The sequence below is a fragment of the Anabas testudineus genome, chromosome 4 (genome assembly GCF_900324465.2).
Source record: "Anabas testudineus chromosome 4, fAnaTes1.2, whole genome shotgun sequence".
In the NCBI taxonomy this organism is placed as follows: Eukaryota; Metazoa; Chordata; class Actinopteri; order Anabantiformes; family Anabantidae; genus Anabas; species Anabas testudineus.
Window position 1 is genome coordinate 25,589,160 of NC_046613.1, and position 16,526 is coordinate 25,605,685.

A 16,526-nucleotide genomic window follows, 5' to 3' on the forward strand; every position below is an offset into this window, starting at 1 on the left:
TTTCTTCCTAATTATTTAAAGAGGAGCCAAACACAAACTCCACTCAGCAGCAGAAGTTTACCTGTTCAGACGGAGCACTGATGATTGACGATCACTCGTCGTCTTGATCCAACACTGGCCCTTTAACTGTCTTTGCCGTTGCTGTCTGACTTTCTGCACGTGCATAAATACACCTGCAGTTTTAACGTCCTGTCAATCTGCTGATCATCACCTGACAGCAAACACCGGCAAATCTAGGCTGAGGGTTTGTTCCTCTTTAAAAAGGGACAAATGTTCCTCTTCACAATCTAAGATTTGTACGGTGGCTGAGACGAAACAAAAAGCACAACAGCCTGAGAAACCCGGGGAAAACATCCATTTGTTATGCAGTGGGAAGGTGTGAGGGATTGGTCTCTTTTACTATATATCACCCTTAGCTCCTACAGCTCCACATATATTACTCGGACATTTTTACAAACAGCTGGTTTCCCAAATCAAACATATGGTTATGGTTAGTGTCCACATGTCCCAGATCTGCACAGGCCTCAGTGAGAGTACTGAAAACTTCCAGAAAGCCGCCATGTCCTCCATCACAGTGTTTATGTGACTGGGTAAAGCTGCTTTTCAATAACCTGATCCTAAACCTTGGTATAAAACACATCACTGAAGTATTTAACTGTCCTCATGTTGACACTTGATAAACGCACCCTGAACTCTCATCAAAGTTGTCAGTCCGATCTCTAAATCAGCAAACGACACCTGACATGTTCCTCTGATTCGTCAAGCTGCAGTGCTGTTTGGGCGTCTGCGCCGGCTGCAGGTTCCCTAAAAAACGAGGAACCCCGTCGGCCTGCTCGTCTCATCTCGTTATTTCCTTTCAAGAGATGTCTGCGTCAGTTTGATCGTTTTGGAAGCCCCTGTAGAAAAAGAGGTAGAACGTGTGGTTTCAGATCAGATGAAAGGGTTGGATCTTCAACAAAGGTCAAAGGTCAAATTTGGTATTTTGGACGTCTGATCACTGAACGTGTGTCTGGTTTTAAGGAGCTGTAAGGATGTGAGTAATCTGTCTAAAACCAAACTATGTGCAGTGCAAACAGGAAGTCCTCATCACTGCTGATAAAGTGTAAACAGCACAAAGTTTTACTAGAAGCTTTACGAACACAACACGTTAGCTGAATGCGAGCTACGCTGTCTACTCATACGGTCAGTGGGTGTCAAGAGTAAAGAGTAGAAAGGATAAAAAAGTCCAAGCTAATTGTCTCTTTGAGAACCAGAAATGTCCAGTTTGTCCTCTCAGAGCAACATCAAAGCCAGAACACACAAGCTGTGAAACTAAAAAGGCTGCAGAGGAAGAAGAAGCTCTCCCCGTCCCTCACTTCAGTGTCCATGCAGACGTTTTACCCAAGTATATTAAAATACAATCAATCAGCTCCATCCTGAGCATCCGAGGAAAAGTACTGTACCAGGAGAAGAAGAAGCCAGAGAGGAGACCACAGTTCCCATTTGTCCCATATCAGAACCTAAACTGGTGGTAGACCACAGGTCAGACTGGTCCCAGTTTCCTCAGCTCTGATAATATGAACATGCAAAAGGGTAAAGTAATGACCGGTTGGTCTCTGCACTGTACGTCTACTGTGCGTCGATATTCCATTAATAAAACCTGCCTGCACAGTCATCCTGATCAAATCGACCTTTCTTTCAAAAACACAGACTTCTCTGAGTGGCCCCAAACCTTTGAACTTAGGTCCACACAGACGATATGATGTGAACTGGGGAACTGGGCAGAGCAGCTGTGCAGCATCAACACAGTAGAATAAAACTAAATAAAGATCCGTGCTTGAACAATAAAATGTGTTTTAGCAGTTGTTGGACTCCAGCGTTGCTTGGTGCAGCTGTTTCTTCAAAATGCACCAAGGTTGTTCCTTTTTAATTTTCATAGTGAAATCTGATCACAATGCAGCAAATTAGCTCAATATGAGCTGTGAACTTAGAAACCAGGTGTCTCATTCTAGATGTTCTACCAGCCCAACGCTGGGTTCATTTGTTGATCACTTCAGTACAAACTGTGCTAAGAAGAAGTCGGCACGTCATTTTAAAGTGGTTGTTTTGTGAAATGATTTGGATGCTTAACATGTTTTAAAAAAGCAGTGTGGTCTCATTGAAAGCGTCAGATTTTGCGCATCATGCTGCATGTGTGTCATATTGTTTAAAGCATAATTATGTGCAGCCTTTGAGCTTTTAATTCAGTCTGAGATATGGTGAATATTAACAGTCGCTATTATCTCAGCTCAGGAGACCAGCTGCAAACCCTACTGTCATAATATCAATAATCAACGTTTAGCTCACAGCTAGAGAACTAGCATTTTGCTTACAACACGTGCACTTGACCTTTTAATAAATGTCTCTGAATACCTTTATTTGATGGCAAGGCACATACAGTGGAGCGCGTTGGGAACGTTTCTGAACGTCAGTCTAAATGATGTGGAGAGGCGTTTCTTTACTTACTTATCCAGAGTAAAATGAGCAGATATGAAGTCCTGATATGAGACAAATGCTTGTTGATTTGATTTCCTGAATGTTCTTCGGCCTCCACAGAAAACCAGCAGCTGAAAAACTGCCTCAGTCAGAACGTAGCTGTTAGCATGTTAGCGAAGCAGCTGGGCTACAGAACTGGAAGAATTTGTCGTACAGATGAACTTAAATTAGATTTGACTTCAATTTGGTCCCGATCGGTGATTGGAGATGTTTGTGAAGACCTACTAAAGCTCATTCTTTGTGCGACTGTGTGAAACTAAAGCAGAGAGGTCTGACAGGTGTTCACTGGCAGTGGGCGGTCTTACTGGCGGCGTCCGCCTCCTGCACGAAGCCGTTGCTGAGGCTGCTGGGACTCGGGGGTGTGGGCAGGGTGGACGCTGTCTCCACCCTGGAGGCGGGCTCTACCACAGAGAAGCTCTTCTGTGGCAGCCGGGGTTGCACCAGCTTGGTTTTGGGAAGGACAGACGCCTGTTTCAGCCCGTCGGCTCTCAGCGGTGGCCTGCTCGGGTTGGTGGCGTCAGAGCTTGGCGGTTTGGGGCTGCGAGGAGGGGAGGGGCTCAGGGCAGTTTGGTCAGCGGGCTTTAAGTCGTCATCCTGCGGCAGCTGCTGCTCTGGGGGCGGGGCTTCTTTGCCATCAGGGATGGGGTCTGTGCACTCAGGAGCTGGGTCCTGCTGCATGCTGCTCTGCCTGGAGGCCCCTGATCCTGGAATCTCACAGCTGTCGGTGCGGCGCCGCGAACCCTCGTGCATCCGACTGGTGGCAACGACAGCCTTCATGGCAGCCTGACAGCACACACACACACACACACACACACACACGAGTCAGTTGATTCCTTACGTGGATGTGTCAGTGCTGTATCAGCTTCTTGTTGTTTTCACTGAGCGCTCACCTTGAGTTTACGTCGAGCATTGAACTCCTGTAGTTTCCTCTGGGTTGTGTCCATATGGGAGAAACGAGCGGCTTTACCCAGAACCCAGGGGTGCTGCAGAGCCTCCTGGACACTGAGGCGTTTGTGGGGGTCGAGGACAATCAGCTTACTGACCTGCAGACAGACAAATTCAGACTGCCTGTAAAGACAGAAACCTCCAGGGAGAACCTTATTATACCTTTGGTATACCTATACGTCTCACAGAATTAGTCACAAATACAACTGCTGATTTACTAAAATATGGGAGTTGTTTTACTGTATGTTTCAGTGCTCTTGTGTATATGTACTCTACACGTGGTAGAATTGACATTATACACATAATATATACAATAAAAGGAAAACACCTTGTCTGGACAGCAGCTGGACTCACCAGATCCTTGGCATTGAGGGAAACCTCGTCCCACCACGGAGACACAAACTCGTAGTCGCAGTTGAGGATGCGGCTGTACATGTACTGATCCCCCCGGGGTCAAAGAAGGGCTCGAACCCACAGAGTCTGGAGAACAGGAAGCAGGTCAGTTCAGGCTTTTCAAAATGATCAGAAAATAAAGTACATGTACCACCAAACTGTATTTAAGTACATTGCTTGATTACTCGAGCAATGTACTTAATACCAAAGTGCCTTCAGCCCCTCCCCTTCTCCTTTTCATCGTGGGAAATTATAAATCAATAAAATCAATTCCCTTTCTGTGCAGAAACACTAAAAGTCTGTCATTAAAAAGTTGACCTAAAACTTACTTTAGGTTCTTCCTCAGCCTCCACTCTCCTGAACGTTAATTATTTGTTTCACCTGTGTGTTCCCGTTCCTTTAAAAGCCCCTCCAGTCTTGTTTGTCACTGGTTTGTTAAACTATACACAGGATTTGTTTGCACGTGGACCCTCTCACGGACTCTCTCGTGGACTCTCTCATAGACTCTCTTGTGGACTCTCTCACGGACTCTCTCACGGACTCTCTTACAGACTCTCTTGTGGACTCTCTTGCGGACTCTCTCACGGACTCTCTTACAGACTCTCTTGCGGACTCTCTCACGGACTCTCTTACAGACTCTCTTGTGGACTCTCTCACGGACTCTCTCACGGACTCTCACAGACTCTCTCACAGACTCTCTTGTGGACTTTCTCGTGGATTCACCACTGTTTGTTTCACCCTGGATCTTGCCCCTGTTTTTTGGACTTTGAGTTGGTTTTCCTGTCTCTTGCTGTGATTTTTGTTGGTACTTTGTATTTTGAGTTAGTTTGTTGGGTTTTGTCTGCATTAGAGCAGTTATTAGTGAATACTTTGCCTTGTGTCTGTGATTTTTGTTGGTCCCTTTGTAGTTTGTTTGTATTTTGGGTTTTCTGTTGGTACTATTTGGTGTATTTGACCTGCGTTAGTGCAGAGGGTTTTTGGTCGTCACTTTGTTTGTTACTTTGCTCTTCACCACATTTCGGGTCTCTTTAGTTTGTCACTTTGTTTCACTGCTTGTCAGTTTCTGTCGTGATTCCCCGTCTAGTTGGTTCCCTGTGTCTTCTGTTTTTAGACCAGGTTGTAATAAAATCCCTTTGTTATATATTCAACATAACTTCTTAAGAAACCAGAAACCAGAATAGTTATTCTGATAGAAATGAGTCAGTATTGAAAAGTGTGTGTGTGTGTGTGTGTGTGTGTGTGTGTGTGTGTGTGTGTGTGGACTGGCAGCGAGGTGTTAATGGACTCACAGGATGTACAGGATGACGCCCACCGACCACATGTCCACCTCAGGCCCATACGCGTTTCCCCGCAGGATCTCTGGAGCTGCAGACAGAGGAGCCAGATGGCTGAAACAAGCTCGAACTGACAGTCATCTGAAATCCCACAGAGTGGAGCCTGCAGTGAAGGCATCACTGCCTGCTTCAGGACACCACAGCAACACGGGCCTTCACTGCTTCTGTGACTAACACTACCAAGTACTGTGATCCTCTACCACCCACTACAGCTACTACACAATGTTATACTGGTACGAATAAATGATGAAGAATACTTTATTGATCCCACGGAGAAATCGTGGTTGGACAGCTGCCAGACAGTACATGTCGGCGCTACTACTGGGTTTCAGTGTCTTGTCCAAGGACACCTCAGCAGGTAGCCAGGGGACTTCTGTGTACTCACCGCAGTACCCAGGAGTACCACAGACGGTCTTCATGGTCACCTGGTCATCAATGATTTTGGAGAGACCGAAGTCGGCTGAAAGACACGAGACGTTTTACTGAGCAGAAGTAAAATAAAGACCCGTTCTTCTCCCTTTACAGTAACTGTGGAGGGTTTCAGATAAAAAAACCTGGTTTTGCATTGATGTGTTTTTCTATTTAAAGAGAAACGAGTGGGTGAAGCAGAGCAGGGTGGAGGTGGAGGCAGGGAGCTGTTGGTGGAGGCTGAATGTGAACTGTTCGACCATCTGGAGACTTCTCCAGATGACACTGAGCCAACACTGGGCTCCCCGGGCCACTGCAGCCTGTGTGCCACATTCGAGTACATCGTTCGGGTTAAAAAGTCGGTGTGTTCAGTTGTCAGCATACACACTCACACCCTGCTCCAACCAAACAGACCACGCTCCTTCCACTGACAGCAACTCAACGATCCGGACAGGAGCCCTGCTGAATGGAAGCAGCTGTTTGTTACCTATCTTCAGAGGCGCGTCCAGCGACAGGTCAGCGTACAGCAGGTTCTCAGGTTTCAGGTCCCGATGCACCACGCCGTTCTCGTGTAAATACTGAAACACACAAACATCACAGGGTTACCACGTGCACAGAGCGTTGGGGGTGGGGGAGGGAGCTGTGGAGGACCTGGCAGGATGGACTGAAACTGTGAACTGACAGATGGTCTCTTCCTACAGCTCCCAGCATCCCCTCCTGCTCTCTGAAACCTCACTTCCTGCTCCCAGAGTTTAACCTGATCCTGAATCATTTTTGAACGTGACACAGCCTGCGCTCATCATTTATTCTTCAGGGTTCTCTCCTCCCCACCTTGTCCCCGTCTGTGTTTCACATGACAACATATCACAACGTAGTTTGTCCCGATGTTCGGAGGAGACCGAGCCGTGAACCGGCTTCAGCTGTTCTACTGTTCTCTGGTCGGCGGTGTTTCCACACACTCACACGTAAATAGGCGTATGTTTCCCTGCGTGGTGAATGTAGGTCAGTGTGTGTGTGTGAGTGTGTGAGTGTGTGTGTGTGTGTGTGTGTGTGAGTGTGTGAGTGTGTGTGTGTGTGTGTGTGTGTGTGTGTGTGTGTGTGTGTGTGTGTGTGTGTGTGTGTGTGTGTGTGTGTTAATCCTCTCTGGTTTTAATCTGTTCAGCAGCAGGATGGAAGCTGCTGTTACATAAGAGACCTGCAGCTGCTGCCATGTGCAACAACACTGTCGGCTGCCAGCAACACCTACAATTGCACCAACTAAACCAACTACAGCAACTAAACCAGCTGCAGCAACTAAACCAACTAAACCAACTGCAGCAACTAAACCAACTACAGCAACTAAACCAGCTGCAACAACTAAACAAACTACAGCAACTAAACCAACTACAGCAACTAAACCAGCTGCAACAACTAAACAACTACAGCAACTAAACCAGCTGCAACAACTAAACAAACTACAGCAACTAAACCAGCTGCAACAACTAAACAAACTACAGCAACTAAACCAGCTGCAACAACTAAACAAACTACAGCAACTAAACCAGCTGCAACAACTAAACAAACTACAGCAACTAAACCAGCTGCAACAACTAAACCAGCTGCAGCAACTAAACAAACTACAGCAACTAAACAAACTGCAGAAACTAAACCAGCTGCAGCAACTAAACAAACTGCAGCAACTAAACCAGCTGCAGCAACTAAACAAACTGCAGCAACTAAACCAACCGCAGCAACTAAACCAACCGCAACAACTGCAACACATTGATTCAAACACATGTATTGAATCAACTGAATTGAATGAATTACATGATCGATCATTTGAGACACGTCTCAGCCTCAGTTTCAACAAACCTCCCAGAAATATTTCAAGCCACAGGTGCCTGTGATCCCCTGAGTTTGTCTTGTCAGGCAGAGCGTCCTCTCATTATTACTAATATTTCCGCTCACACGGTGCAACTTTGTGTCAGTGAACGCCTCGTGGTTTCTAACATCACATGTTGACATTTGAATATGATTCTGAGCCACGTTGACGTTTGATTAATCTGCAGTCGAGCAGGAAGCTTGTGATTCATCAGCTGGAGGAGGATCGACTCCTACATGTAGCTGATCACCCTTAAGGAGCAGTTCAGTCTGTGCTCAAGAGAAACTTGTAGACAAGTAAAGTCCTGAATTCAAATATATATTGTTGGATGAGAAGCATTAAGGAGTCGTAGCTGGTAAAGGTAGAAATGATTTGACTGATATCTCAACTTCTTTTAACTGAGTTTATTTTAGTTTGAACAATAGGAATCTGCACAGTAACTGAAGCTGTTAGATACCAGTACACGTAGTAGAGTAGAACTAGTAGAAGTATAAAGTATTCAAATTCCAACTTGGACTGTACCTTCTATTGCATTTACAGTTTTGTTCTTTATTCTTTTTACAAAAGCTTCTGTTTCCTCTTTGACATTTAAAGCACATTTCATTTCACCACAACTGATCATACAGTCAAACTTCTGTTCTATTCTCTGTGTGCAGCTGCAGAGACTGAGCCCAGAGGACAGTGAGCACTAATCTAATGAGCAGAGGGATGGATGCAGGGCATTGATCCACGCTGACTGCTGCGACACTCAGACTCGGATCTGGATTTTCCTGAAACCGGTAGCAGACATTGAATGTGGCAGACTTACCGCCACAGCCTCCAGGATCTGTTTGATGACGTGAGCAGCGTCTCTCTCACTGTAGTAGCCTCGCTCCACGATCCTAGAAACAGGAAAACACGGTGTTTACAGCTGAACGACCCGGTTCTGAAACGTTGTGTCGGACATTTCTCTTGTTCATCGGCTCCAGGTCATTTTATCCCACTGAAACAACACGACTTCCTGCCTGTGACACATCTGCAGCCTGGTTTCACCTGGTCAGGGTTAAACAACACACACCTTCATCAGTTACCTGCAACACACTCGCTCACACCTGGCTCCGCTCAGCCCGGTTGCTCTCACTGTCAGTCCACCTTCGCAGAACTCGTTTCTAGAGTCGTACTTCTCAGCAGTCTGTTCTTTGGATTCCTGTTTGGACTGTGTCGTGTCCCCAGGACTGACGAATACTGATCCGTCTTATTTGACTCTGTGTGATGTCCCTGCCTTAGATTCTCACCATAAGAAACGTGATGCTTCTCACTGGTGTCCGCCTGACACACGTGTAATGAAACTATTCAGTGTTTGTTTGACACCTGCAGCAGCTGCTCTGTGTAGAAGAAGCTGCTTCAATGAAAGAGACCGGAGTCAGGACCCACCGCATGTGGAGACAGGAGACACACAAAGTGCTGTTCAAAGCCTGCATCGGTCATATTTCAACATGCGGATCTTCACCAAGCTCCTCTGGGAGAGTTTGAATCTTCACACGCAGGAACAGATCTGACGCAGCTGTCAGAAGCGACGTGAAGTTAGTCTCAGTCTAGAAAAGTCCAATTTAACTTTAAATTGAATCCTTAAGGTAAAATATAGATACACAGACAATCACAGACAGCTAATCAGCTCAGACATTTGCAGAAATAGCAGTGCTTAGCTTCTTAGCATTAAGGCTGCAGACTGCCAGCCTGGTTCATGAAGGTGTTGCATAGACCGGCAAAAACAACGGGGGTGGCTGCAGAGGGACTAACCTGCTGGAACTGTTTTTTCTCTGCGGGACAAGGTGACTTCCTGGAGTTTCTACCTGGAAATCTCAAGGGAACATAAGTTTCCAGGAAGTCACTTCACCCAGAGACAAACACTCCCTGCTAACATGTTCAAAAAAAGAATCACTGAGTCAAACCTACGTTGAGTTTATTAGGAACAGCTGTCTAAACTACACCAGGACTGAATGTTGAACGAATGGTGAAGCAGTTTTTATTCAGAGAGGAGCTGGTAATTTGACCGGTCCTCCTGGTCCTTCACATGTTTTGAGCTGTGCTGGATTCAGTCTTCACACAGCCCAGATCAATGATACCAGCATACTGAACTGTGTGTGTACCTGTCAAACAGCTCTCCTCCAGTCACCAGCTCCAGCACCAGAGCGATGTCGGTGTCCGTCTCAAAAATCTCCTTCAGCTGAATCTGAACCGAAACAGTCAGAAAACAGGTTTTACAGCAGATTGTGTGTATCTGTGTGCTGAGGGTGTGTGGATGGATGGATGGATGGATGGATGGATGGATGGATGGAATAGATGGATGGATGGAATAGATGGATGGAATGGATGGATGGATGGATGGATGGATGGAATAGATGGATGGATGGATGGAATAGATGGATGGATGGAATAGATGGATGGATGGATGGATGGAATAGATGGATGGATGGATGGATGGATGGATGGATGGATGGATGGAATAGATGGATGGATGGAATAGATGGATGGATGGATGGATGGATGGAATGGATGGATGGATGGATGGATGGAATAGATGATGGATGGATGGATGGAATAGATGGATGGATGGAATAGATGGATGGATGGATGGATGGATGGATGGATGGATGGATGGATGGATGGAATAGATGGATGGATGGATGGATGGAATAGATGGATGGATGGATGGATGGATGGATAGATGGATGGTGGATGTGGATGGCTGGATGGATGGATGGATGGCTGGCTGGCTGGCTGGATGGCTGGTATGCTGCTGGCTGGCTCTCTGGCTGGTATGGATGGCTGGCATGGCTGGATGGCCTGACTGCTGGCTGGCTGCGTGGCTGGATGGCTGGCTGGCCTCGCTGGCTGGCTGGCTGGCTGGCGCTGGCTGGCTGGCTGAGCTGGCTGGCCTCTGCCCCGTGTGCCTGTCCCGCGACCGCCGCATTCCCACGCTATTCCCAGATCGGTGCTTATCACAGAAGTTCCAGTTCATCATTATGTAAAACAGTGACAGACACTCACGATTTTTGGGTGGAGAGACGCAGCAGGACGCCGATTTCAGTACGAACTATTTTCTTGTCGATCTGAAAGTGCAACAACATGAAAGTGCTCACAATCTGGGAGAAGCTAGCCTGGTTCACAGCTGGCCCCAGGGTACACACATGTAAACCCCCCCCCCAACAGACAGATAGTGGCAATAATGGGATTTTAGAAGAAAACCTATATTCTGGTGAAGGACTGAGGCAGGAGTGAGAAGAGCTACAGCAGAAAGGGAATGAACATGTCTGATCTTTGGCACATCAACATCTTGCACATGACGTGCACAGAAGTTAGAATTCCACAGTTACACTAACATTTTACCGTGTGGAGCTTCTGAGCTTTTTCAGAGCCAATGCTGTCGACTTAATTCAATCATCTCATTTACAGAACGCTTTCAGAGCAGTTGTAGTTGTAGTTGGATTTGAACAAGATAAAGGTAATTTTCCCCATTTCTCTACATTCAACAGCACTTCACGGGTCCGGGTAACCAGTCAAACTTCTGTTCTATTCTCTGTGTGCAGCTGCAGAGACTGAGCCCAGAGGACAGTGAGCACTAATCTAATGAGCAGAGGGATGGATGCAGGGCATTGATCCACGCTGACTGCTGCGACACTCAGACTCGGATCTGGATTTTCCTGAAACCGGGAGCAGACAGTGAATGTGGCAGACTTACCGCCACAGCCTCCAGGATCTGTTTGATGACGTGAGCAGCGTCTCTCTCACTGTAGTAGCCTCGCTCCACGATCCTAGAAACAGGAAAACACGGTGTTTACAGCTGAACGACCCGGTTCTGAAACGTTGTGTCGGACATTTCTCTTGTTCATCGGCTCCAGGTCATTTTTATCCCACTGAAACAAACCGACTTCCTGCCTGTGACACATCTGCAGCCTGGTTTCACCTGGTCAGGGTTAAACAACACACACCTTCATCAGTTACCTGCACACACTCGCTCACACCTGGCTCCGCTCAGCCCGGTTGCTCTCACTGTCAGTCCACCTTCGCAGACTCGTTTCTAGAGTCGTACTTCTCAGCAGTCTGTTCTTTGGATTCCTGTTTGGACTGTGTCTTGTCCCCAGGACTGACGAATACTGATCCGTCTTATTTGACTCTGTGGTGATGTCCCTGCCTTAGATTCTCACCATAAGAAACGTGATGCTTCTCACTGGTGTCCGCCTGACAACACGTGTAATGAAACTATTCAGTGTTTGTTTGACACCATGCAGCAGCTGCTCTGTGTAGAAGAAGCTGCTTCAATGAAAGAGACCGAGTCAGGACCCACCGCATGTGGAGACAGGAGACACACAAAGTGCTGTTCAAGCCTGCATCGGTCATATTTCAACATGCGGATCTTCACCAAGCTCCTCTGGGAGAGTTTGAATCTTCACACGCAGGAACAGATCTGACGCAGCTGTCAGAAGCGACGTGAAGTGAGTCTCAGTCTAGAAAAGTCCAATTTAACTTTAATTGGAATCCTTAAGGTAAAATATAGATACACAGACATCACAGACAGCTAATCAGCTCAGACATTTGCAGAAATAGAAAATGATAGCAGTGCTTAGCTTAGCTTAGCATTAAGGCTGCAGACTGCCAGCCTGTTCATGAAGGTGTTGCATAGACCGGCAAAAACACGGGGGGTGGCTGCAGAGGGACTAACCTGCTGGAACTGTTTTTTCTCTGCGGGGACAAGGTGACTTCCTGGAGTTTCTACCTGGAAATCTCAAGGGAACATAAGTTTCCAGGAAGTCACTTCACCCAGAGACAAACACTCCCTGCTAACATGTTCAAAAAAAGAATCACTGAGTCAAACCTACGTTGAGTTTTATTAGGAACAGCTGTCTAAACTACACCAGGACTGAATGTTGAACGAATGGTGAAGCAGTTTTTATGCAGAGAGGAGCTGGTAATTTGACCGGTCCTCCTGGTCCTTCACATGTTTTGAGCTGTGCTGGATTCAGTCTTCACACAGCCCAGATCAATGATACCAGCATACTGAACTGTGTGTGTACCTGTCAAACAGCTCTCCTCCAGTCACCAGCTCCAGCACCAGAGCGATGTCGGTGTCCGTCTCAAAATCTCCTTCAGCTGATCTGAAACGAAACCGTCAGAAAACAGGTTTTACAGCAGATTGTGTGTATCTGTGTGCTGAGGGTGTGTGGATGGATGGATGGATGGATGGATGGATGGATGGATGGAATAGATGGATGGATGGAATAGATGGATGGAATGGATGGATGGATGGATGGATGGATGGAATAGATGGATGGATGGATGGAATAGATGGATGGATGGAATAGATGGATGGATGGATGGATGGAATAGATGGATGGATGGATGGATGGATGGATGGATGGATGGATGGATGGAATAGATGGATGGATGGAATAGATGGATGGATGGATGGATGGATGGAATGGATGGATGGATGGATGGATGGAATAGATGATGGATGGATGGATGGAATAGATGGATGGATGGAATAGATGGATGGATGGATGGATGGATGGATGGATGGAATGGATGGATGGATGGATGGAATAGATGGATGGATGGATGGATGGATGGATGGGATGGATGGATGGATGGATGGAATAGATGGATGGATGGATGGAATGGATGATGGATGGATGGATGGGATGAATGGATGGATGGATGGATGGATGGGATGGATGGATGGAAGGATGGATGGATGGATGGATGGATGGATGGATGGAATGGATGGATGGATGGATGGATGGATGGATGGAATAGATGGATGGATGGATGGATGGAATGGATGGATGGATGGATGGATGGATGGAATATGACACAGTGTGACTGTACAAGACGAACAGCAGATTCACAGCTATTCCCAGATACGGTGCTTAATCACAGAAAGGTTCCAGTTCATCATTATGTAAAACAGTGACAGACACTCACGATGTTTGGGTGGGAGAGACGCAGCAGGACGCCGATTTCAGTACGAACTATTTTCTTGTCGATCTGAAAGTGCAACAACATGAAAGTGCTCACAATCTGGGAGAAGCTAGCCTGGTTCACAGCTGGCCCCAGGGTACACACATGTAAACCCCCCCCCCCAACAGACAGATAGTGGCAATAATGGGATTTTAGAAGAAAACCTATATTCTGGTGAAGGACTGAGGCAGGAGTGAGAAGAGCTACAGCAGAAAGGGAATGAACATGTCTGATCTTTGGCACATCAACATCTTGCACATGACGTGCACAGAAGTTAGAATTCCACAGTTACACTAACATTTTACCGTGTGGAGCTTCTGAGCTTTTTCAGAGCCAATGCTGTCGACTTAATTCAATCATCTCATTTACAGAACGCTTTCAGAGCAGTTGTAGTTGTAGTTGGATTTGAACAAGATAAAGGTAATTTTCCCCATTTCTCTACATTCAACAGCACAAAGTGAAAACAAAAGTCAAATGTCTACTGGGACTCTAAATCTTCCTTTGACCTCTGTCTTGCTGCTAGTGACAGGTCACTGACCGTTTTCTTGAGGACTTTGACCGCGTAGCGTTTCTGAGTCTGTTTTTCTTCGCAGCGGTAAACAACGGACGTCGCTCCTCTGCAAGAAAACACAAAACAACAAGGTGTTAAACCTGAAGGCTGCTTGATGACTTAGTATTGGCCTCTAGTAATACTGTAAGAAATCTCAGAGTTATCTTTGATCAGGATATCTCCTTCACTTCATACATCAAAGAAATATCTAGAACTGCCTTTTTTCACCTGAGAAACATTAAAGTTAAAATTAGGAGCATCCTGTCCCAAAGTGATGCTGAAAAACTAGTCCATGCATTTGTTACTTCCAGACTGGACTATTGTAATTCATTATTAATAGTTTGTCCCAATAACTCATTAAAAAGCCTCCAGTTAATCCAAAATGCTGCAGCCAGAGTTCTGACTGAAAATTAGTAAGAGAGATCATATTTCTCCTACGTTAGCTTCTCTCCATTGGCTCCCTGTAAAATCCAGAATTGAATTTAAAATTCTTCTCCTCACTTATAAATCCCTTAATAATCAGGCTCCATCTTATCTTGAAGACCTCATAGTTCCATATCTTCCAAGCAGAACTCCACGTTCTCAGACTGCAGGTTTACTTGTGGTTCCTAGAGTTTCCAAATGTAGAATGGGAGGCAGAGCCTTTAGCTATCAAGCTCCTCCCCTGTGGAACCAGCTCCCAGTTCAGGTTCTGGAGGCAGACACCCTCTCTACATTTAAGACTAGACTTCAAACTTTCCTTTTTTATAAAGCTTATAGTTAGAGATGGATCAGGTGACTCTGAACCATCTCTTAGTTCTGCTGCTATAGGTTAGTCTGCTGGGGGAACTCTACTGATAAACTGAGCTCCTCTCCTCTCTCCTTTCTCCTCTATTCATTCAAATTCTACCATTTCATGTCATTAACTTTGTGTCTTCTCTCTCCTGTAGTTGTGTTTCCTCCCCTCTGTCTCCCTCTCTCTGTTCTCCTCTGCAGGTTTCCTCCTCTTTGGAGCTGTATATCTCCAGAGGCAGATGGCCGCCCACCCTGATCCTGGTTCTGTTGGAGGTTTCTTCCTCTAAAGGGAGTTTTTCCTCTTCACTGTCTCCTGGTGCAATAATCCTGTAGCCTTAAATTTATGCCTAAGAAATGTCCTAATACTTAGTTTTAGCCTAATATGACATGTTATGACTCAGTTTCTCTTCTCTTCTGTCCTGCAATCAAGGATTACGCTGAGTGATCAAGAGTTCTGTCATTTGAAGTGTGTTTGTAAATCATTAAAAGGTCGAACACAGTTGACTCGTCTCTGTGCTGCTGTGTTCTCAGCGATGTCAGCTCTCTTTTTATTAGCTTATATAAAAACACAGGTGGAACAATTCATCCAAGCAGCTTTTTAACACTGTCCCAATTTTCCTGAATCATGCTGCCACTAATAACCAAACATGGTTATTACACCAAGAAAATGTCTTATTTTTGAAGATCGTTGCTAATTTAGCTTCACTCACACATCACACACGTTTGCATATTTCTGTATTTCCAGCGTACATCATATATCATATCTGCTGTATTATTACAGCCTATCTATTAAAGCCAAGTTGATCATATGCCACATGTGACACCTCTGGTTTTTGGGGTACACTTCCTGTTTGGTGCTAACCACGCCCTCCCAGGTGAGGTCACAAGCATCCTGTTACGTTAGCAGTTGGTTCTGAGGTTGTTCAAGGCAGAACTAACAGAATTCACCTTGTTCTTCTGGTGGTTCTGAACTCGGTGTGTTGGTGCAGCAGCTGCTTTGGTGATGAATGAAGTTTTATTAGTATGTGAAACTCTGCTCTGTGTTTATTAACTCTCACCTTTACCTGTTTCTGTCTGATAATTACGTCACAATATTCCTGTCTGCTGATTGGTTTGTTGTCATGACAGGAACCCTGCCGGTCTGGTCCTGGTCCACTTGGAACCACATCCCAGTTGGACCCACTACAGGACTACATATAACCCCGCTGTCCCCGTTTGTTTTTGCCTAGCCCCGGACCCCAGGTGGATCACATGGACCCCTCATGAAAGCAACTTTGTGGGGAATGAGGGGTTCATATGAGCTCGCCAGTTTCCCCCTGAACCCCCCAGTAAAGTGGTCCAGACCTGCCCAGCTCGGAGCTCAAGGTGTAGAACTCTTCCACTGTCCCGTCCCGTCTCGACCCGTCCACCCAGAACTCCACCGGCTCCGAACCAGGCCGGGATGTAGGCATGATGAAATCAGGACCAACAAGGGCCAGGAGCAAATCCAAGATCGGCACCGGGTACGGTTCAGACCGGGTCAGGCGCGACCAGGAACCAGGAGCAGAAGAGTAGCCTAATCCAGATCAGATTTCAGCTTCAAATCCAGCTCGGTAAAACCCAGATTAGATGAGCAGAGGGGGGATGATTCATGATCCTGACGGGCTTTAATCCAGACCAGCAGCAGGATCCGCCTGTTCCTTCAGACTCTCCACCAGGACCGTTTGTCAGACAGAGGGATCAAAAGAGGGAAACATCTGGATCCCCA

At 46.2% G+C, this 16,526-nt stretch overlaps 1 protein-coding gene across 1 annotated transcript; it reads right to left on the reverse strand.

Annotated features, from left to right (window-relative positions):
- Window positions 1-407: 407 nt before the first annotated feature.
- LOC113152392 (calcium/calmodulin-dependent protein kinase type IV-like) lies at window positions 408-16,242 on the reverse strand. The gene is given in 13 exon segments (XM_026345618.1): window positions 408-896; window positions 2,820-3,297; window positions 3,405-3,557; window positions 3,814-3,908; window positions 3,911-3,939; window positions 5,142-5,217; window positions 5,572-5,646; window positions 6,082-6,172; window positions 8,264-8,336; window positions 9,585-9,667; window positions 13,420-13,482; window positions 13,994-14,072; window positions 16,124-16,242. Coding segments are annotated over 13 exon segments (1,452 nt in total). The 5' UTR covers window positions 16,231-16,242; the 3' UTR covers window positions 408-846.
- Window positions 16,243-16,526: the final 284 nt, after the last annotated feature.